The sequence below is a fragment of the Thermobia domestica genome, chromosome 1, assembly GCF_964235325.1.
Source record: "Thermobia domestica chromosome 1, izTheDome1.hap1.1, whole genome shotgun sequence".
NCBI classification, from domain to species: domain Eukaryota; kingdom Metazoa; phylum Arthropoda; class Insecta; order Zygentoma; family Lepismatidae; genus Thermobia; species Thermobia domestica.
The window spans coordinates 290550285-290575403 of record NC_137454.1 but is presented as its reverse complement, the minus strand read 5'-3'; the positions used below and the strand labels follow the sequence as shown (position 1 = coordinate 290575403).

The 25119-nt window shown below is 33.4% G+C and overlaps 1 protein-coding gene across 1 annotated transcript in view; it reads right to left on the bottom strand.

The window, feature by feature from the left end:
• LOC145667701 (uncharacterized) overlaps positions 1-25119 on the bottom strand; it is an 87565-nt gene that overhangs the window by 26548 nt on the left and 35898 nt on the right. The window contains exons 2-3 of the mRNA XM_081735164.1: positions 12754-13132; positions 8858-8904 (exon numbers count right to left, since the gene is read on the bottom strand). Of these exons, the coding sequence (XP_081591290.1) occupies positions 8858-8904; positions 12754-13132 (426 nt within the window). The remainder of the gene's footprint in view (positions 1-8857; positions 8905-12753; positions 13133-25119) is intronic.

The window sequence follows — 25119 nt, the reverse complement described above, 5'->3', positions numbered from 1 at the left end:
CCGTGTTTACAATATTTGTTTTTCACTATGTTACCAGGATGTTTTTCGATACTTTATTTAAAATATTTCACTCTTACTAGTTTATTGTTTGGTTGCCCCGAAAGATTAAGAAAATACTTAAGTTTTTAATATCACAAAATAAAAGAATGTCTTAATATATAGGATTGTAAATAAGCGCGCTCGTTTTTCGAGTTTTGTCATGAGCTGACTCGTTTTGAGAAACGTGAAAGTGAATTGTAATAAAATATTTCAATTTTATGTCCCACGGTTATGCCGTGTAAGCTAAAGGAGAGGAAGTTATGATGAAAAATGGATGAAATTGTGAAATGAAGAAAGTGGGAGGAAACGGGAGAACCCTGAGAAAACCCATGCATGTGTTTGTCCACCACAAAGTCCACTTGGCGCGAGCTGGGATCAAACCTGGGACCCCGCGCACCAGAGGTGAACGCTCTGCCACTGAGCCACCGCAGTCGTGAGCGTGGATTGAATTTAACTCGAAATATAGATAAGTTTAGGCGAAAAATCACGCTAATTTTCAGCACAACATCGGATATTTTTAGTTTTACAAAATAATGTAATCACCCGTTTGTACGTTCTCTGAGAAGAGACTTTAAATACTAATTTGTTAATAAGCAAATGATACAGGTGAGGAAAGTAAGCGCTAGACATAGCTTCAGGTGACTTTAAGTGCACTACTTCAAGTGATATTTGTTTCATTTGACGGAATTTATCATATTTTTTATGTTTGTCCGAAATTGTAACACGATATTTTGTACGAACCAAAGATAGAGAAAATAACTTACCTTGTGTATAATTGGTAGGTTATTTTACTTTTAAAGCAATCAACAGAAACAGAGATTACTGTAACCTGGAAGTTTTGTGAAAAAAGTCATGTCGATAACAAAAAAATCATCTTGGTATTTTCAGAAGTCATTTATTTCTTGAATGTCTAAATGTAATAATAAAATGTAAGTAGTAGGACCATATGTTTGACATTTTCTACTTTTCTTTCCTTGTAAACTTGAAGCTTTTGGGGTCTTTATAATTAAATTAATTGTTTTGGCAAGAAATAAAATATACATTAATCATTTTTTCGTATTTTACTTTCGAAGGACGATAGGAGAGAAAAAGTATGGCGATCGTGTAAAAATCAAATTCGAAATTTTGACAGATTTACGCGTTTAATGACTCACACACCGAAAAATTGTTTTAGAATGTTCGTTTGTATGTATATTTGCCTAGAGGCCATTTGTTCAACATATCTGCATTAAATTTGAAAAGTAAGCTATTTTATAAGATTTTCCGGGACAGCCTATCGAATTTTCCCACCCCCATAAAGAATGGTAGTTTACTAAAGGATGTTACAATTTTCCCAAGAACGGCTTCAACGATTTTCTTTATATTTCATATATCAATATTTTATTAACAACTCTATACTACTGTGTATAAGCCTTTTTCTTAATAATAATAAAAAAAAATCCCAAAGTAATAGTTAGTTACTCTTGGGGGTAAATTATTTTAGTACGGTTTTCTTACAAAAAGAAAGGCGATTTCGTTCATATTTCATAAATGACTATTTAATATAAATATAAATTAATAATCTGACAATATGACAACTCATTTGTCCAGAAGAAAGAAAAAAATGGTTTGTTTAATTTTGGGGTGAGCTTTTCGAGGCTATTTTCTCAAAAATCGGTTAAGGCGATTTTTTTCATATTTCATAAATAAACATTTCATTAAGATCTTGTTAATGTGTCGTAACTTCTTTGTCCTTTTAAAATCCAGAATACGTAACTTATTTCTGGAGGTAAGTTGTTCCAAAACGATATTTTCAAAAATGACTGAGAAGATTTTGTTCGTATTTCATAAATTCTACCATATAATTAGTTTAACGAAAATAATATGTCCAAAGACGAGACATATATCAATCAATGTATTTTATTGAGCTGAAGAAAATAATTTGCATGAATAGAAACCTCTTGCGTAGTTTCCGAAAAGTGCAGAAAAACTAATTAATTTGTAAACCTAAAAGTTGCTGCTGTACGAGAACTATTGAACTTATTGAGGTGAAACTGATACTGAATTATACTCTAATTAAGCTCTTCATTATGATACTGTGAAGACAACAGCACAATATATTAATAAGATATAGCGTAAAATTATCACAAAATCTGAAATTTAAATTTCTGTTGAATTATAATATTGTCCAAATATAAGGCGTATACAGTTGATAGATCACATCGAGTGAACAAAATACATGTTGAAGGGTTAATTCTAATGTGTAGTTTTTGAGAAAAGAGAGAAACTAATTTTTGTGACGTTAAAATCTGTCATTCTTTTCCAATATTAAGAGCTATTATTTTACTAAAAGAAATTGCTATGTAGACCTACTTATGCACTGTATATGTAACAAAATACAGTGTTAACTAGAAAATTGTTGTCTTTTCCTAACGATGACACACAAACCCTTTATGCACTACTTGTAAGTGTTTCACTAGTAACATGACAATATGGCGGATCTCTTTTTTCTGTAAAATTCACAAAGAATAATTTACTCTTGAAAGAGTGTTTTATCCGCATGATTTTATCAAAACGAATCAGGCGATTTTGTTCATATATCAGAAATAAATATTTCATTAATAACCCTATAAAGATGCATAAATCGTTTCTCATGAAAATATTAACAAGGGTTAGTTTACTTTTGGGGATGAGTTTCTTTCCTTTTCTTTCTTTCTTTATCTTATTTTTTAATTTTTGTTTATTTTATTTTATGTTTTTGTTTGTTATTTTGTTTAAGACAAAACAAGCAAGGTAGTGAAATTAAGAATATGTGCCTTTTACTATTGTTTATATATTAATCGTTGAGTTCGAAACCCTCTCATGTCCATCGAAAATAATTTTAATGGAGAGATCATCAAAACTAAATTAGTCAATATGCGTCTGACATTTTTCATTTTTCATTTTTGGACCGTAGGACTGTTTTCATTTTTGGACCGTAGAAACTGCCATATTCTACGGTTCTAAAATGAAAACAACCCTATATGTCAGATGCATATTGACTAACTTAGTTTTGTTGGTCTCTCCATTAAAATTATTTTTGATGGAGATGACTGGTTTTCGAACTCAACGATTAAAACACACACACACACACACACACACACACACACACATATATATATATATATATATATATATATATATATATATATATATATATTATGTAATGGTAATAATTTCTTACTTATACGGAAAGCTATCGCAGCTGGTATTAAAACCTTACGCCATCCTTTGTTAAGGGAGCCGTTAGATACATAGTAAAAGAAAAGATATAACGCATGTAACACTAGTATATAAAGTGAATGTTTGATACTGTTACGGTAGTTTTAATAGCTATTTCTTTTTTGTTTCTTTTTTTTTGTTGTTTTTGTTTTTGTTGTTGTTGTTGTTGCAAAATAGAAACAAATTAAAATTGCTTTTTGAAGTAAATATCACCCTCCCCATCTTGAATTTCAATGTCATAGATCCATTTTTCTTCTTCTTCTTCTAATATATATAGGTTCCTGGGACCCCTTGTTAATTACTAAATATAAAAAGGAGCACAATTACTTTTGAAAGACAAACTTGTTTTAATTATACATCGTAGCCATAGGACATAACGCACCATAGATATAATAAAGAAATATAGCAATGTGCATGGATATAACATGCTCAAACCAGTTTGGTATGTTTTCTAATGTAAATAAAGATAGCTTTATATATGGCTACACTGACATTGATATGCAAATTATAATAAACGAACTCCTCAAAATTATTGTTAATGGAAGGCAAGACATTTACAAATTTGTGAAATTTTCGAAGTATATATTAGTTTCGCCAATTTTGCAAAGGTCTGTTCTACCTTACTTCTTACTGCATCACTTTCACTTTCTGACATGAAACATGTAACACGTAATTAACTTTTTTTTCCTGTAAATTCAGAATCATACACATTTACACTAGATGGGCCAGGTTTGTCAACTATATTGTATGAGAAAAAGTGAATAAAAAGTTTTCAAAATGTATAAAATATGAACACTGCCGAGCCCCTTCGTGACTAAGCGGTTAGCGTACACGCTTTTGGCTTGGGAGACACGGGTTCGATTTCCGGCGGGAGATCATGTGGTTCGGATTCCACGTTGATCAGTAGGTCCCGCCCCATATAGCCTCGCTGCTGAAAGGGACTATAAAACTCAAAATCAACTCAACTCATGAACACTGCCCTCGAACAAAATAGTAACACAATTAGTGACGTGTGGTCCCTGGGACTCCATTAACTGCAAGGAAACGTAACAGTGACGCTTAGACATCCGAACTCTACAGATACTTGTACCCAATTGCAAGCGAGAAAGGTACTAGGAGTGTCATGTATTCAAGGTCAATCGTCTGCTAGAGGGAGAAGAGAAAAAGGTGTTTGGTGTCCGTGGAACCTCACGCCACCAATTAAGGGTTAAGCACCTCTCTATAGATCTTGTGGCCATTTAATAGGGGTTAGAGAACCAAGACATTTAATGTGTGTGGTTGACTTTTTGAAGTAGGAAGGTACATTTAATGTGTGTAATAGTGTGACAAACCATCCCCTACCCACTACATTTCTTAATGTGTGATTTAAAAGATGCTAAAGTGTATAAGAAGTGACAGAATTTTTGATATATATGTTATTTGGTTTGACGATAAAATACTAACGAGATGTATATATTCTTGATGAAATGTTTAGTTTTTAATATATAATCATTTTGTGTATTTCGTTATTGTATAGTGTTAGTAATAAGTAACTAACCAAGATTTTTAAAAAATCCTATTTTACAATTTAATTGGATTCTGTTAGGATTTCAGACGTTATGTCATGAGCGTTCTGTGATGCACAGTATTGTCTTACTGTTACATATATTGTTCACGATATCATGTCAAAAATCCTAGAATGTGTTTAAGAGCAATCTTGAATATAGATCACGCATATCTATTTATATATGTTGTTACTTGAATTTTGACGATGACATAAAGTCTTTAGTAATTGCTCTTTTAAAATAATTACTTAATAAGAAGATTTTTGTCCATATATAAAAGAAGAATTTTGAATATTTTGTCATTTAGTTAAATGTTTTATTGGTTATGTGACCATATTATATTTTAGTAATTTCAATAACAGTAATGGCATAATGACTTTTAATAGTGATAAAATAATAATGTACCTGTAAGTTAGTGCGTACTAAATAGTAACTTTATTTGAAACAAAAATCTAAATAAGTATTAAACGAAGTGCCAAAAGTATTCTTATGATCATTATTATATGAATTCATGTGTTACTTTTTTCTTCAATATTATAATTTTATAAATGGCCCCAATTGGTTTTGAAACAAGCCTCACATCCGTTTATATAATCGTGAATAGATATTTTATTCTTGAGGACATTAAAAATTATAGGATGAAATATTTGGCGAAAGTATTTTAGTCGTCAACTTGGATATTTCCCAGAACTATTTGTGTGAATGGTGTTTTCCAAGAGTCATTATCCAGTGATGTAAAACGGTGAAGCCCAACGTCGAATTTTAAACTTTAAGTTCAGTACCTTGTCAAAAATTTATATAGTAAATTTTAACATAGTAGTTAATATTCGTATTAATGTTTATATAGTTATAAAAATTGTATATCAGAGCTTATGAAGATTTTTCCTCATAAGTGAAAAAACTCTTCAGTCTCTGCAACCATCTATGTGACACTATTTTTTCAACCCTTACCAAAACAGTAAAATTTGCGCATATTTTGTGATTCTTTCACTTATCTCCAGATCAGGTATCATGGCAGATGATGATTTGCAACTTGGACTGGTAGTTGCTCCTGGCATGTGCACACGAAAAACAGAAGTAGTGAGAATGTGTGTGTAAGTGCTTGTGAAAACAATATGACCATAAAATGGAAAATTACAGTCTCGAGCACACAGAAAGCGCAAAAATCTAAATCATAAAACAAAGATGTGAAATATTCTAATCTAGAGATGATATGCTGAAAAACTTTATTTTACTGTACGATAGTGTTAAACTGTTACCCTTTCTTAAATATGTTATTTTTTGGGAAATTCATAATAAACATGTTCAGAGTAACTTTCGGGAAATTTTTCTCTCGACAAACTGCGTAAATCTTCGGGAAGAATGCGTCATTCTGAGTGAAGCAGGAGACAATAATTGACATGATATAAAGTATATGTAACTAAAAGTTCGTTTTTCAGTACCTACAAACGTTATCCTTTGCATTATGAACTGTTAATTGAAGAACATATTCTACTAACTTTGAGTGACATAAAACGTAAAGTTTTTATTAATCGGACAATATTAAAATTTCAGATGAGCTAGCCGCATTCCATTGTGCGCTCGTGTCACGTACTTAGTGGAGCAAAAGTTAAACTTAAAAATAATAATACAATGTAAAAGTTTTTCATATCTAATTGATGAAATAAATAAGTGATACAAAGTGATCGGTGTGTGCGCTTCTGGTAAATATTTAGTTATAATGAACTTTGAGGCAGGATTGTATGATTTCTATGTTGCTCAATCGTTCCTGCTTCATTAAAAAAAAAAAAAAAAAAAAAAAAAAAGTAAAGGTACATCATCCTCCTGACTTTTAGAATGAGTGTTTGGGAAGTTGCGAACCATACTTTATGGGTGTCTCCAGTTTTGCGTCTTACAGTTCCCGGCATGTAATATAACACTGGTAATGTTATTTTGCGAGTGTGGGCTGATGAGAACTGCAGGAACCTGTAAAGATTAAAATTGGAGGGACCTGTAGTGCTAAGCTGAAACCTATACCTTTCTGGACTTAAATAAGGCTATAAAAATTGTTGTTTAAGGAAATGGGATAGATATAGAAAATTCTCCAACCAACAAGAGTCTTAGACGACTTCGGCGAATGACATCGGGAAAGGACACTGTCGCAAACCGACCGACTATAACAACTGACATGTAAAAATAATCATAAATAACCAATGTTAGTGTCAAATTCATAGTTTTTCAATCGGGTTTCTGAGATGAATAGTGACACTCTTGATGCTGTAGTGTGGAGGTAAGACACCTAACACCTGTGTGAGGTGTAAAAGCGGTAACATGTAAAAATAATTATATGTGTGTCGAATCAATAATTTTCGGGTTCACTAAGCTGATTAGTGTCAGTCTCGCTGATATTTAAATCCAAATAAATATATTCTACTGGGTAAGACAGCCGTAACCCCCTTAGGGAATGGAAGGGTAGTGCCATTTAATTACAATCGAAAATGACCGACATTAATGTTGAATCCATAGTTTTAGGGGTTACTAAAGTGAATAGTGCCACTATTGATGCCATTTAAGTCTAAGTTAGATCCCACTGGCATTGGGAGCAAGAAGAAATGAACAATAAATGTCAAGAATGTATGAAATTTACGTCATATGCATAGTTGTAGGGATCGCTAAACTGTTGGGTGACAATCTTGATGACATTTAAGCTCAAGCTGAGGCAAGAATAAGCACGTCAGCTGGCCATGGAATTGACAGTACAATGCTAAAGGCATTGAGTGCCGTTTTTTATTCTACTTGGCTCTTTATTTCTGACTTCGGCGTTACTCACACATTTATGTAAGTGGATGTATATGTGTATGTATGTATGCATTTACTAGTATAACTCTGAACCGAATAGCTCAATTTCAACGGAACTTTGCACACATATGACTTACAATTTGAAAAAAAAAAAAAAAAAAAAAATCTATGGAGATAAGACATCTCTAAATTAGGGGTGGGGAGAGAGTGACGTGTAAAAGTGATCGAAAATGACAGATATTAGTGTCGAACCCAAAGTATTATGGGTCACTGAAACGAATAGTGATACCCTCGATGCAATTTAAATCCAAGTCCAGCCGACAGGGAGGTAACACACCCCTATCATCCCAAGGGGTAGAGGTAAGAAGTAGTGACATAAAGATAATTGAAAATAACTTATATTAGTGTCTAACACATAGTTCTTGGAATCGCCAGATGAATAGTGATACTTTCGATGTCCTTTAAGTCCAAGTTCAGCCTCCGTAAGCATAAGTGTGAGAAGGAGTGAAAAATAAGATGCCTGAAATGGATGAGATTAGAGTTGAATCCTTAGTTTTTGTAGTCGGAGAATGGCTAACCCGTTTGGAACGACTTTTGGAACATGGTACTCATCTAAAGATAGGTTTTTATCATGTCACTTTAATTAAAGGGTGTATTCTGGGAGGAAGAGTGTTTCAAAATTAATGCCAAGAATAGAGTATCATCTGAATTTTTATTATTACGCTTTCATTGAAATGCATATTCCAAGGGGAATGGGAATTCAAATATTTTCCATAAGCCTATTCACTCTGCGTAAAGAACGGAGATTTCAGCTTTTTAAATTATATAACTAAATGAATTATATTTAATTTAATTATAAGTGTGTAACATTTCAGATCTCAACTGTGGTCGCCAGCACCACGTTTGGAATAAAACGAGAATCGTAACTTGGGACTATTTACGTTGATATCGACAGAAGCGACACTATGCGGCACAGCAGTAAATCTTTTGCTTACTCGGAGTCGATGACATTCTCAGTGCTTAGCTAACGACAATATAGATTTTCTCAGCTCATTCACTTGAATCTTGCTAATAGATTAAATATTGCTCTATTTCTTCTATATGTTGAAACATCTATTTTCACTGGATAACAGAAATATCCCAGTATTACAAAATATTTTTACAATTTAGCATATTGAAATAATTAGATTCAGATACAATAAAACTAAATGTGTAACTTAAATTACAAAATATTATTGTTTACATAAAATTACTACCTTTTCCTCTTTCATTTGCTCCATAGTTTTCTCCTCTGCCGTTGGATCTGAAAATAGTTAAACATTTATGTAAGATGGAATTCTTTTAAAAATCAAGTGATTATATAAATAGCCTTCTACTCGTTATGTACTTCTTTTATTGTAGCGTAAATCTTATCTCCTATATGTTTAAAAGTTGAGATGATAAAGCAGATGATAAAGGCCAAGCATAAACCTTTTCCATCCCCAAATTCTGAAAATGGCTTGACCCTCTTTCCCCCTTGCCCCTCCTTCCGTTCCTCTCTGTACAGAGTTGAGTTTCCTTGTCGCGACCTTCAGCGCCTCATGCGACAGGTCTCAACATTACTGTGCCCATTTTCAATGGACATAGCCATTACATCCCTTGCCACCTCTGATGATAGGGCTACTGTCAAAGCATAGAGATTGTAAGTCCGCAGCCAAAAAACAACTGTCGCTGTGTTGCCAAGTTTCGTCTATCCTACGAGAGCGCATAACCACAGCCTCCTTCACTCGCAAACACGGCTCCGGCGGAAAAAATACAATTACAAAAGAAGAAAAAAAAGCTGTTAATGTATTAGTACAGATTTAATAATTGCACTTCTATTTAGATCATGAATGGCAGGGCACGTGACCGGGTGCCCCTTAAGCAGATCCGCCGCTGCTCGACAAGTGCTTTCCAGCATCGCTCTTTCCTTTTATTTCTTGATGTTTTCGTTTTTCTTCTTGTTTTTATCCTCCGTGACCAAGACTCCAGGGGAGAGTCGAAAGCTCGAAAGTACAAATAATGTTCAGGAATTACAGAAATCTGTAAGTAGAATGCTATTTTTTTTATTTATTTATTGCACAAAAACACAACACGGTGTCACATGATAGTACTCATACACGTTTATCGGTTCACTCGTGGCTTGTTTCTAGGATGTATACCAATATATGTTACATTCGTTTTCTAACGATTTGTTTTCCAATCCTGATATTTCTACATGGTTAGAGCTTAATGTTTCTCTTGGACAGTCAATAAATATATTATATTTTTAAGTCTGCAGATATATATATATTACTATCAAAATTCAAACAATAGCTTAATTTAAATCAAATTATTTTTAAAAATAGGAATGTATATATGTGAGCTCTAATAAGCACTAATCTTTCTATTTTCTTAAACTCGTTTCTTCTTTGCAAAACAGAAGAAAATCTAAATAAAAGAAAAATTGTTAGTTTTTTAAATAATAATAATTTATTTTTGTTGGTTATAATATTTGGTTTAGTTTTTAGAAGTTATATTTAGAAATGTGAGAAACGTGCATAAACAAAATATGTATATAGTTTTGTTTATTCTTAGAAGAATGTTAAGATAAACAATAAATGTGCTTTCGTGCCTCAAAGAAATATCATCACTAAAATATGGTTACACATTGGTTCAATATTTACGCATTCAACAATAAAATAATCTGATAATCCAGTCAGAACACTTTGTAAGGCCAAGTCTAGAATCAAAACTGTCTGTAACTGAAAACTATAATTATTTCAATTCTATTTCAATTCTATGTATAATTACCACAGTCAGATTTTTGATATATAATATTCCCGTATTAAGGTTCTTTCTATTATATATTCTTAAGTAAAAGTGAAAAAACTTTAAAGAGGTATTAACGTAAGGACATGCTGGAAAAGAATTGCAAATATATTGAACAGTGTGTAGTAAGATCTGAACAGTAAAATAAATTTATGAATTGAAAGACAAGAATTTTAAACCTATGATATAATAAATCTTTTTAAGAATAAATTATTTTATTTCTGTTGGCGGAATAAATGAGTTGGGCTGAAAATGAAACAATAAATAAGAACATGCTCGACAATGTGCTCGATAAATAATTCATTAGAAGCGTTAGCTAAGTTTCTGGAGTAAAAGAAGTATCATCGATTCTAATTCGAAAGAGATTTTAAAATATTAACAGATTCTCAACTTGGTATTTGGTATTTGGAGTCAAAACATATCCGTTTACAGTTTCTTCAAGATTTCAACGCTAGTTTTTATTATTAGGAAAGTATGATTATGAATAAATATACTAAATACATTCTAGTTGAATTCAGAACAATATATTTTACAAATCAATACATTTTTGGATCCAAAACGATTTCTTAAGGACAGAACAATAAACTCACTCGTAAAGTGGATTGAAATGGTTGGCCAAATAAATTGGCACCACACATACTAAACTCAGAAACCAAACGCTTTTTCAGAGCATGTCATTCGTTGGAATTAATCAATGTTCAATTTTCAGTAGTAGTTTGGTTCTTCCATGAGTTACGTATTGTGTATTTAAAGTGACTACATCTGGATCACATGGAGACTTCGAGAGCGATAGAAACAGCTTCATCACAAGTGTGGTGGCCACACTTAATCGACGATATGAGAGTATGTTGCCCCACGTAATATATATCTAGCTCAAGCTAAATACTTCTCAAGACATTTTGCAAAAATTATCACAGAATAACACGCCTTTAGAGCGTTTATATGGATCATTTCTTTTTATTTCGATTCACATTTCTAGTGATGGTCGATTATTTGACAAATTTGATACACGCATGGATGGTTACCATTAGAAATGCCAAAGAGAAAATTATGAAATTAGAGCAGTTATTGTAATTGTTTAGTTTTTCAAAACAGCTCATTTTGGAGAATGGACTTCCGTTTAAAGACACAGTTTTTAGAGATTATTGTCAAAGAAAGAAAAATCCAGAAATTATGTTCACCAGCAGTGGCGGTTTTAGCGGGTAGGCACGGGCTTACCCAAAACTTTTGAAAAATATATAAACGCTTAAAGATACAATAAAGAGTAAATATATTTTCCACTATTTATATTAATAGTAGATAATTATTTAACAAATAGCATCAACCACCACTGTAAAAGTAATTTCCTACTGTCATCAATCAATCGAATGTGTATATGTATCCATAAGGAGGGAGCGGACCTACCCAAAATTAAAATCCTAAAGCCGCCCCTGCTCACCAGCGTATAACCGAGTAAGCAATGGAAAGCCGTGAAAAAAAACACGTAAGAAAAAACAAAAACATAAGTGTACTCTTGAAAAATGGTTACACGACGTAAATACACATTCCAACGAAGATAAAGAAGCATCAGCTTGCTACATGTTGAGTTTCAACCCAAGAACATGGTTCAACGTGTCACCAGAAACAAGCAATTTTCAACTCAACCGTAAGTTGGAGTCGCCCTCAATTAACAATAAGAATGAAAACCATGGTATTTAATAACAATGATTCCGTTAATGTACCATAATATGGGGAAAAGTTTTGATAAGAAATTACCTAAATTTGTCAAAAGAATGTTACCAAATGTGTAAGCTACAATATTAATCAATAATAAACGTCGAAGGGTACATAATCATCAATTGGTCAAAGTAGCAATTAATGCTACTATGACAAATCACAGAAGTATAATCAGATCGAATCCAACTAACAACAAGGAAACTTAAAACACATCACGATAACAAGTTGCAGCTTAGAAGAACCATGGTATTAGAAGCAAGGCTTAAGGAGTTATACTCAACAGAGTATGTATACAAGAGTGCAAGAAAGTCCAAAACGATGAAATATACTGGAATTGCCTAAAGATAATTCATATTAGTGTTAATTGAATTTCATTCCAGAGAGGAGTGAGTGCTGATGGAATAAGTTACTTGGGCTGAAAGTGTTAATAAAAATGAGAACATGGTCGATAATATATAGTTATGAATATAAAATCAATGTCAGATGTGTCAATAATTTGAAGTACACAAGTGCACTGGTCTTCTATTTCAGTGGATGTAGCAATAAATGCATTACTAGCAGTATACTAGTGTATGGTTAATACTTAATAACAAAAACTTCGTCTTACCTACTTCTGCTGTAATATTTTCTCCATCAATATCTCCCATACCTTCGGCAAATCTTTCATCTTGCATTGATTCAAGAGCATCCATTGTTTCATTGCTTGTATCCGTCATGTTGTCCATCATTGTAGTAGACTCCATCTCTTGTTCAGAATTCATTTCAGCTGTTACATCTTGACATTTGCTCATTCCTTCCTCCTCTGCGCTTGAGTTTTCTTTACTCTCCATCATCTCTTTAGACATATTCTCCTCTGAAGTCATGTTTTTCATCTCTGATGACATCATCTCTACAGACATGGAGTCATTGTCAGACATATCAGACATGTCTTCCAGTGGTTCATCTTCTTCCGGCATCATGTGTTCTGGCATAGCTCTTGGTAGTGACTGAAGAAATAAGAATTACAGTATTTAAATTAGATTAGTGCTAAGATCTGTTATTAAAATAATCAAGAATGAACAATATATAAGATCATAATATTATATTTGAAATTTGATAAAAATATATTTTGATGATGAATTCATATCGAACGATATACTTGTGTATTTTGGCTTTGGGGGACTTGGCTTCCTGGTTTCAAGTTCGATTTCTGTTTGGCGTTGATAGAGCATCGTGACACAGTTGATGTGATTCTTGAGTTAACAAATAGCGAACTCCATTCTAGGCTTCTAGGAATGTGATGGAAGCTGCTGTGATGATTACATTATGCAGATAACAAGTCATAGGCTTCGTTGGCTGTGGTGACACACAATTATTATTCTTTATAAGTCTATTTTCAATTTACTAGGGAAAATAAATTTATCACTGCAATATTTAAACAAGATATAGTATATATATCGAATGGATTAACACTCGAGCCCGTGCTTAGCGGGGATGAAAAACTTCTAATAAATATGAGTTAAAAACGCCTCTTTTCAGTTATGAACCACGTAAAGTGTAGAATATTTAGTTTTAAAGCGCCGTGGCTTCTAAACTGTGGGACCTATTGCAAACGGCACAAGAAATTATACGGAAACTGGTATGTGCTCTATCCAAATATCTTTTTACAATCCTCTGGTACCGCCGAAACGAATTATATAAAGGAAGTTAGGGTACGGGAAGACTAATTGAGCATTCAATTCGCCTCTACCGGAGGATTCCGAAACATGAATATGTAGATAGAACACATGCCAGTTCCTATGTAGTTTCTTAAACTACTCGCGACAGGTTCCATAGTTCCAAGCCGAGCCGTTTCAAAATCTGATTTTTCGCATATATGGCGGATTATAATTCTGAAGATAGGTGTTTTCCATCTCATTTTTATTACAACTTTCTTCTTTCATTTGATATAAGAAATTATCCCCCGCTGAACATGGATGCGAGTTTTAGACACTTTATCTATATGTATTTCTCTCTCTCTCTCTCTCTCTCTCTCTCTCTCTCTCTCTCTCTCTCTCTATATATATATATATATATATATATATATATATATATATATATATATATATATATATATATATATATATATATATATGTGTGTGTGTGTGTGTGTGTGTGTGTTTCTTTCGATACAAAGACATTTTTATTGGCTAACTATGAAATATTTGGTCTAGGAATTAATTCGTGCGGGTGGACAAGAGATGGCGCAACGAACGGAGTGTCCCACAGTTCCGTGTATCCACACATGTGTTGCAAACCCCTGTCATCGCGTATCGTTCGTAGTATAGGGCAGTGGATTAAAGCGTCAACAACACCAGTTTGTAGTTAAGTGAACATGGCGCAATTTGTGCCTGATAAAGTGTTTTTGCGGGTTGTCCTGCTGCATTACTTTAACATGCAGAAAAGTGCGACTGAAAGTCATCGTATTTTGGTGGAAGTGTATGGTGACCATGCTCTAGCTGAGCGAACGTGTCAGAAGTGGTTTGCACGGTTTAGAAGTGGTGATTTCGGCTTGGCAGACCAAGAGCGAGCTGGACAGCCAAAAAAATTTCAAGACGAAGAATTGACAGCATTGCTCGAGCAGGATTCGTGTTAAACGCAGGAACAACTTGCAGCAGCATTAGGCGTTGATCAAACAACAGTCTCCAAACGCTTGAAAGCCATGGGAATGATTCAAAAGATGTCACATTGGGCTCCACATGAATTGAAAGACAGAGACGTTGAAAGACGAAAAACCATTTGCGAATTGCTGCTTCAACGACAGAGCAGAAAGGGGTTTCTGCATCGAATTATTACGGGTGATGAGAAGTGGATCCATTACGAGAACCCTAAACGAAAAAAGGCCTGAGTGAAACCAGGTGAACCAGGTCCATCACAACCAAAGCTAGATATTCACTGTGCAAAGGTTATGCTGAGCATATGGTGGGATATGAAAGGTGTGGTGTACTATGAGCTGCTGCAACCGGGTGAAACTATGAATGGAGAACGTTATCGACGACAATTAATGCGTTTGAAGCAAGCTCTGGCTAGAACACGACCAGAATGGGAGAACAGACATGATAAACTTATTGTTCAACATGATAACGCTCGCCCACATGTCGCAAAACCGGTCAAAACGTATTTAGAAAATGTCGGATGGGAAGTTTTACCCCACCCGCCGTATTCACCAAACGTTGCTCCTTCGGACTACTACTTGTTCGATTGCATGAACAACGATTTGATTGGACAGCGGTTTACTTCTCCAGAAGATATCGAAACATGGGTCTCTGACTGGATCGCTTCCAAGGATGAGGACTTCTTTCGCCACGGAATCCGTACATTGCCTGACAGATGGGCGAAAGTGGTGGCTAGCGATGGACAATATTTTTCTTAAGGTATTTATGTATTTTGTGTTTGTACTACAGCTTCAATGTGTGCGTACCAACCGCACGAATTAATTCCTAGACCAAATATATATATATATATATATATATATATATATATAATTCTCTATTTGTATATATTATATAATAATGAAATAATGAAATATAATAAATAATATATATATATAATATAATGAAATGAAATATATAATAACTATAGGTAGTGATGGAACAAAAAGGTGCCATGTGTAAAACACTTGAAAATATTCGGATGCGTGCCTTATAGCTATATTCTGAAGCAAAAAGAAAATTCGAACCAAAAGCGCAGAAAAAAATGGATATTGATGGGAGAGAAGAGCGTATAGATTACACAATTCTGCAACAAATGAGGTTCATGAAACCAGGAACGTTAAGTTCAATGAATGGAAGATAGAAAGTAGCATGTTGCCATCCATACGGAAAGAAAGAGAGTATGAGCGAATTCTGATTGACGTAAGCAGGAAGGAGGGATCTCAAAAAGAAATAAATGATCACTAAAATCAAAGTATAGCAATAGCACCAGCAAATGAACTACAAGAACAGGATGTGAAAGAACAAGTTCAAAGGAATATTTTGGAGCCAAGAAGACTCGGTGAGAAATAGGGAGATATGAAGAAAGTATTAGAGCTTAGGTATCAAACAAATTAAAGAACAAATGAACTAGACTTAAAGTCGCAAAGACTGGGAAACTCTGAAGGAATAAGTGATAGGGAAGAGGAAAACCTAACTACACCAGACGTACCAAAAATGTACAAAGATGCAATGAGTTCAACATAAAGCGATGAATGGAAGGAGACAATCATAGTAAAATCATTGAGACTGGACATGGTATGGACCCTAGTACCTAAAAGAAATTATATGAATCCGGTACGTAGTAAAGGGGTACATTGTATATAATGGAAAAGAAAATACAGAGGTTTCAATATATAGAAATAAATCATGAATAGTAGTCGTAGAATTACAACAATAGTGTATATTTTTGTTTGTACTTCCAAATATTGTTTCTATTTACGGGCGAAAAGTGCTATTTAAAAGGCACAAGCTATTAAGAAGAAAAAAGAAGAAGAAAATATTTGAAGAAATAATTTAAATATTTGTATTATATCGAAATATTTTTTTATTTTCGTTGCTATGGCAACTTGTTTATCTGTTTGATGTAGTTATTACGGTAACTAAGAAAGATAGATAGAACGAAGAACCATCTTGAAAAGACTGAATGTATAATATTTTGATGTGACAAACACGATATATGTTGAAAGTTAATATATATATAAGTGCATAACTGTGTTGTGTAATTCATGATAATCTCATGATCTGTATAAATATTCAATATCAGGGAATGTAATGTAACAGAAGAAATATAGAAATTAATGTTACATATTTATATGGTGCCGGAACCGTGGAACTTTGAGATTAGTCAGAAGTATTAGTAAACTATCTCACTCAGCATCACGGATTATCTTTTACTTCGCAATTAAAGAAAAACATACCGAAGACTTAAAATGAATACCAATACAGGAGTTGAAGATTTTCCAGAAACTCAGACTTCAACGGATGTAATTAATCTTTTACGACAGCTAGGACAGCAGATGAATTCCATGGCACAACAGATGGATTCCAAATTGGATACCGTACCAAATTGGAACGAGTGGCACAACAAATAGGACAGCAGATGGATTCCAAATTGGATACCGGATTGGAACAAGTGACACAACAAATAGGACAGCAGATGGATTCCAGATTGGAACAAGTAACGCAGCAGATAAGTACCAAATTGGAAATAACCGACAATAAGATGGAACAAATTATTCATAACTTTGCAGTGATGAAAAGTACTGTTGATGTAGTCGAAACGCAAGTTAACGAAAATACAAACCAAATTCGAAGACTGCAAGAAGAGATTCATACCATCAAAGAGAAAATCAGTACGGCTAAGTGTAATCCTGAACCTGCCCTCAACGTTGTGTATGAAGAACATAGGAGAAATGAGTCAAAACCCTGTGAAGAAGACAACAACTCATCAGGAGTCTACTCTGAAGGGGAAGATACCATCTCAAATATTGAGGACGAAGAAAGAAGACCACGTTGCAGGAATCATACACACCTAAAACCTCGACATCTAAGGTATTTCAGTATTAATAATAGTCGCGGAAATTCAGTGAAATACGAACATTAACTAAATTCAGCGGCAGATCTGAGGACATCCCAGCGAGTACCTTTTTAGAGAAATTTGAGGAAGTGTGAGAACTAATTGGTATAGATAAGGCTAATTTCCTCAAAATCTTACAGCATATTTTGTTACCACCTTGTTCGGTATGGTACAAAGCAATCAAAGGTAGTCTGCGTAATTAACTAAATTCAGCGGCAGATCTGAGGACATCCCAGCGAGTACCTTTTTAGAGAAATTTGAGGAAGAGTGTGAACTAATTGGGATAGATAAGACTAATTTCCTCGAAATCTTACCGCATATTTTGTTACCACCTTGTTCGGTATGGTACAAAGCAATCAGATAGTCTGCGTAATTATTCCGATTTTAAAAATGCGTTGTTAGCAAATTTCGAAAATGACTTTATGTTAACAGACCGGGATGCCCAAATTAGAAACCGACGTTTTGATCCTGAAGTGGACAAAAGCCTTACAGATTTTGTAATCTCAGCGTATAATGATTTGAAACAAATCAATCCATATCAGCAGGAATCACGTATTATTGCATCAATAAGAATATTATTACCGTTTAGGCTACAGCAAGTATTGATCTCTTCGCAATGTATTAATTTTAATCACTTAATAATGATAGTTCAAAATTATGAAAGTCAGACTAGATTGCAAGGTAATAATAACAGAAATCAAGCTAACTATATTCCTGTTCGAAATATCAATGTTAGAGAAGATTGTAATCATAATATGAGAGGTAATGTTAGATTTTATCGTAATGGCAATACGACCGAACCTAATTTCAGAAGAAATAGAAATAATAATCATACTGCTTTTAGGAATAATGTAAATAATCGAGCTAATTTTTTCCGAACTCCCAGATTTCGTAGTAATTACATAGATGGCAGAAATTTTCAAAATAGGAACCAAAGGATTGGTGAAGTGAATAACATACAGGACTGTAATCAAGATTGTGCCATTCAATGTAACTTAATTCAATCTTTTGATAATGTAACTTGAGCTAAAGTTATGCCGTTCGTCAAAACATTCAATTAATTCTTATTTTGTTTCACTTCGAATATTGTTATGATTTCATTTGTAATTCGTACTTCGTTTGAATTCTGTACAGTTATATTGATGATTGCGAGGAATGCATGAGAATTAAGCATAATTTCTAATTTATATACACACCTATTTAGAATCCATTTAGGTTATGATTTCATTGTAATTTTTACTTTGTTCACATTCTATACAATTACATTTGTGCATCAATACAAATATTGTCTATCAAATTTATATTAAATATGCCCGAATAAATGAAACATGTTACGTTGTATTTTAACTCACACCAACTTTATTGTTAACGAGTATAAATGACATTGAATTAAAGAATCTATTTAGGACCTAAAAATAACCAACAAACTTGCCACATTTTGAATGTCTTTCTCATCGATAATTTTATAGAATTAAAAAAAATTGATTATTGAATAAATATTAAAATGATATTGAGATAAAATGAAAATAATATATTATTTTATGAATTGTAATTTTTATATATATGAAGGCTATTCAAAAAGTAAGGTAACTATTGTATATGAAATGTTTAACGGTCCAGGATTTTTTCTTTAATTGTGATCAATTTAAAGAAGTCCCATAGTTCGGGAGCCATTATACAACGATAGTGTATATTTTTGTTTGTACTTCCAAATATTGTTTCTATTTACGGGTAAAAACTGCTATTTAAAAGGCACAAGCTATTAAGAAGAAGAAGAAGAAAATATATGAAAAAATAATTTAAATATTTGTATTATATCGAAATATTTCTTATTTTCGTTGCTATAGCAACTTGTTTATCTGTTTGATGTCGTTGTTACGGTAACTAAGAAAGATAGATAGGACGAAGAACCATCTTAAAAGACATATATACACCGTATAAGTGCATAACTGTGTTGTGTAATTCATGATAATCTCATGATCTGTATAAATATTCAATATATACATTTGGAATCAGGGAATGTAAGGTAACAGAAGATATACATATATAATTAACGTTACAAATTTGGACAAAAACAAGGAGTGACCTACAAAACTTCCTTTTTGCCAATGGAATCACTGCGAATATTACCGAAAATTGGCGGCACAAAGGGAAATGGAAGTCAAAAGTATACGATGTGAAAACTGCTTATTTGTATGACGAACTCAAAAAGAGATTTAACATTGTGTGTGGAGGTTTTCTTGGGGTTCTCCCGTTTCCTCCCACTTTCTTCATTCTACCGTTTCGTTCATTTCTCATAATCACCGTCTCCTTTAGCCTACCCGACATAACCGTGGGACGTAAAACTCAAAGATTCCATTCAAAAAGAGATTTATATGGAGAAATAGATAGAGGGATCTATAAAAGAAGGCGATATAGTTTGCAAACTACAAAAAAAATCTATATGCATTATCACAATCAGGGATACATTAGGACAACAAATTAAATAAGATCATGTTAGAGGTTGGCTTTGAAAGATTGGAGTCAAATCTGTAAGATGCTAGTTAATGGAGAATATATATAAGTGTACGTTGATGACTTTATTAATTGGTAAAGATACAAAGGTAATCGAAGAAACAATAGGGAAATACAAAACAATATCAACATACAAGAAAGTTTCAACTTCAGTAAATTTTTAAGTCTTAAAATAAGGAAATGTAAAGATGGAATTGAGCTATGTAAGAAGGGATATATTTATAAATTGATAAATAAATACATAATGCATAATTGTAATATTGTTTACACCGGGGAGTGTTAGTCAAGATTTGAATCAGTATGAAGAATCTAAACCTGAAGACAAAAACATGTCTAGAAATTTTAGAATCATTAATGTATGTAGCCATATATATATATATATACGACCTGATATATTTTTCAATGTCAGTTACTTGTCAAAATTTAACAGAGATCCAAGAGAAATACAGTTAGCTGCTGAGAGGAGAATTCCTAGGTATTTAAAGGAAACTCAAAATTATACTTTAAAATATCGTAAGAAAAACTCAAAATCATTTTTTAGTTCTGGTCCAAGTTGGAATTCAACACGTGAAAGTAAATCATCTAGTGAAAATTTAATAACAATAGGGACTTCACTAGTTGCATGGAAGAGTAAAACAAGATTCAGTTGCTTTATCAACATTTAAAGCAGAGATTATTGTTCTGTGCGTAATATTAAGTGGATCAGGAAATTAATGTGTTAAATTGGTCTGACAGATGTTTAGATGTGTGTTTTGGTAGAAGCAGATGGTAAAACAATAATGAATCGAGAAGACCAGAACGAAGAACGAAGAACAACAGTAGAAAGTACTGTTTTCTTAAATATGAAGTAGACAAAGCAGTATTTTACTGAAATATGTAAATCGCAAGCGCTAGTATCTGATATATTTAACAATTGTCTGAAATTTGAAAGTGTAAATGACAGAATATTTGTAATGAAGTAAGGTAAATAATATACAGTAAAAGTAGACAGGAGAGTTATGTAGAACTTGGTTACATTTGCAATTGAGTAATCTGCGGCGATACAGATGGTGAAGGTGTGTGAAAAAGAGAGTAGTTGTGCCTCGTCGTAGCCAAGAAGAAATGTGAACTGTATTATTTTTTTTTGTGTGTTGAATAAATATCACGATATAAATCAATCGATCTGGTTGAATACTAACATTTCATAATAGTAATACATATCATGTCCATTTTATCTAATTGAAACGGCTACATATATATATATATATATATATATATATATATATATATATATATATATATATATATATATATATATATATATATATATATATATATATATATATATTAATCACACATTTTTATACACATTTTAATCAAAGTGATTTGATAAAAACCCGGGTTGTAGTAGGTATTAACTGTCTTCAAAAATATATATAACGGACTGAACAGCTTGAAATGAATTTTTGAACACAGTTTATACCTACTTCAAGCCGGGATTTTATCAAATCACTGATTAAAATGTGTATTTTGAGGGGAAGGGGGATTTAAAATTTATGTCAATAATCGAGGACCTCAGGAGCTTCTCAAGCTAAGAAGGTGAAACTCGGTATACAAGTTTAACATTAAAAGTAATTAGACATATGTCCTAGTGCTTTCGGAAATTCTATCTGTAAGGAGAGAAGTGGGAAATTTCCGTATTTTTTCCTTTCACATTCAAATCGACATTTTCTGTTTCGTCATCATTAGAAACACGTAGAACCATTTGAAATTAATTTGTGAACATAGCACTTGGCTGAAGCCGATTTTATCATGTTTCTTTCATAAATGCTATCCTAAGGAGGCGAGGAATGATTAAAATGTATGCCAAAAATACAGTATCTCACGAGTGTTTCATGTTTCGAAGGTGAAACTTCGTATATAAACTCTTCATAAGGAATAAGTGGACACGTGGCTTAGGGTTTTATAGAATTCCATTTTTCTTGGGTGAGGGAGGAGACAATTTCTGTAATGTGTTTCTTAATACAATTTCTGTACTGCATATTAAAATAACATCGCCGTTCTCTCTCATCATCATAAGAGAACAGTTGAACTGTTGGAAATAAATATTTTAACACAGCACCTGACTCAAGCCGGGTTTTTATCATTTATTTATTTATTCATTATCTTCAATAGAAAATATATTCTCGAATTACAGAAGACCTGAACAAAATATTTTACAATCTTGTTATTATTGTAATTCAAAATAAAGAAAAAATAATAGAAAATAATAACAGGAATATGGATAAAGATTATACAATTAATTTTATAACAAATTATTTAAAATTGGAATAGCTACAGTATCAAAAATACATAAAATTAATACACTTATAAATAAATATGTAAATACGAGGCCTGTCTAAAAAGTATCCGACCTTAATTTTTTCCAAGCAAAGTAGTGATTCTCAGGCGGCGCCACCGTGCACGGTGGAAGGAGGAACCTGAATGCGCATGCTTGAATTTTTTCACCGCGTTCGCGTGTGCCAGTCGTGAGCTGGTGGTCGCGAAGTGAGGTGCTGTTGGTAGTTCGTCGGATTTAGTGTTTCTCGCAAGATGACTGAAAGAATTGAGCAAAGATACTGCATCAAATTCTGTCAAAGGCTGGGTGATTCTCAAAGCCAAACAATTCGTAAGATTCAGCAGGTGTTTGGAGAAGATGCGATGGGTGTAACACAAATTAAACAATGGTTCAACCGATTCAAAGATGGCCGCACATCAGTCGAGAGTGAGCAGCGTAGCGGCAGGCCCCAAACTGCTCGGAATGCAGCTGTTGTTGAGCTTGTGCGAAATTTGGTGATGGCAGATCGCCGTTTGACAGTGCGGGAGATTGCAGAAGATGTTGGAGTGAGTAAAGATTCTGCACATGCAATTTTGCGTGACGATTTGAACATGAAACGAGTGGCTGCTAAATTTGTACCCAAGTTGTTGTCTCAGGAACAAAAAGACACCCGTTTTGACGTTGCACAGGACCTTCTGGACACCACCAACACTGATCCTGGGTATCTGAATTCCATGATAACTGGAGATGAGTCATGGGTGTACGGGTACGACCCAGAAACAAAACAACAATCGTCTCAATGGAAGCATCCCGATTCTCCAAGGCCGAAGAAAGCGCGGCAGGTACGAAGCAAAATCAAGGTGTTGCTGACTGTTTTCTTCGATGCCCGTGGAATTGTGCATCACGAGTACGCACCGGAAGGACAAACAGTGACAAAGGAGTACTATCAAGATGTTCTCAGGCGACTCCGTTCGCAGTCCGGCGCAAAAGACCAGACATGTGGACAGCGAAGAACTGGCACGTCCATCATGACAACGCCCCAGCACATTCATCCCAATTGATCCACACGTTCTTAGCCAAACATGGAATTACAACCGTTCGCCAACCTCCCTACTCTCCAGACCTGGCTCCTTGTGACTTCTGGTTGTTTCCAAAATTGAAGACGCCTCTGAAGGGATCCCGTTTTGAGAATAGAGAAGACATAATGCGGAACACGACGACGGAGCAGAACAACATTCCAAAAGAAGACTTACAGCGGTGTTTCCAGCAGTGGAAGGATCGGTGGGCTAAGTGTGTGGAAGCACAAGGGGCCTACTTTGAAGGGGATTAGGGTCCCAAATCTGTCAGGTATTCGCAACTATTTTTCTGGCCAAAGGTCGGATACTTTTTAGACAGCCCTCGTATACTTTATAGAGAACTATAAAACATTTTGTCGCAATAATTGACAGTAGATTTGAAACGACGTAGTAGAATCTAAATACAACAATTTCTGTAATATATTATATGCTTTTCACATTCGAACGAATGGTGAATTTCTGCAATGCTTCGTTCTATATGTATCATGTAATAATAAGTATCTTTGGCAAATACTTGCTATTTTTGCAATAAATTTGGATAGACAAAAAACGAACTATTATTATATATTCCTTTAACCAGTTTATTTAAAATTATTTGGTAATTTATTCTTTATCTAGTAGAGAATTTGATATAACAAAATTCATTTAACAAGTTTAGATATGATATTCTATGTCTTATAGCTGAGACTTGATATTTCTGGAAATATAAGTAGAGTAAAAGACGCTTCTGAATTTCTTCTATTTTATTAGAATGAGAGAAGCCAAAAGTTGACCATATTAAGGATCCGTATTCCAAGTTACTTCTTACTAAAGTATTAAATGAAGCTTTGCTAGAATCAATTGTTTTAAAGTTGGCTGCACTTCTGATAATACGTAGGACCTAAGCGTTTGTATGCACATTTTACTATATAATCCACGTGACTATTAAATGATAATTTTGAATCCAATATTACACCAAGTCTTTAATATAATTTATCTTCTGAAGTGAATGTTTATTAATTGTATATTCAATTCCAGATTATGCTTGATATTACTAAATAAAATATAATTACACTTTTTGACATTAAATTGAAGTTTATTTCTTACCGACCAGTTGTGCAAGTTGTCCAATTAATCATTTTCTTGTTGAAGACATAGGCTATATTTGCGGATTTTACATATATAAAAATTTAATGTCATTAGCGTACATTAGATAGTTGGAATATTTAACTTTTAAAATATATCATTAATATATCATATATAAAGAAGAAGCAGAAAATGCAGAGAATACTAAATACATGGAAGTGCGTCGGGACCGTAATACGGTAAGTTGTGGAGGCGTTAAAATATTAAATTATACTTTTGATAAAGTGGATACTTTCAAATATTTAGGATCAATATTAACAGACGAAAATCATATTCATGAAGAAATTAAATGTCGACTAAAAGCAGGGAATTCGTGTTACTATTCGGTTCAAAATCTCTTGTCGTCGCGAATTCTGTCGAAGAATTTGAAGCTTAAAATATATAAAACGATAAT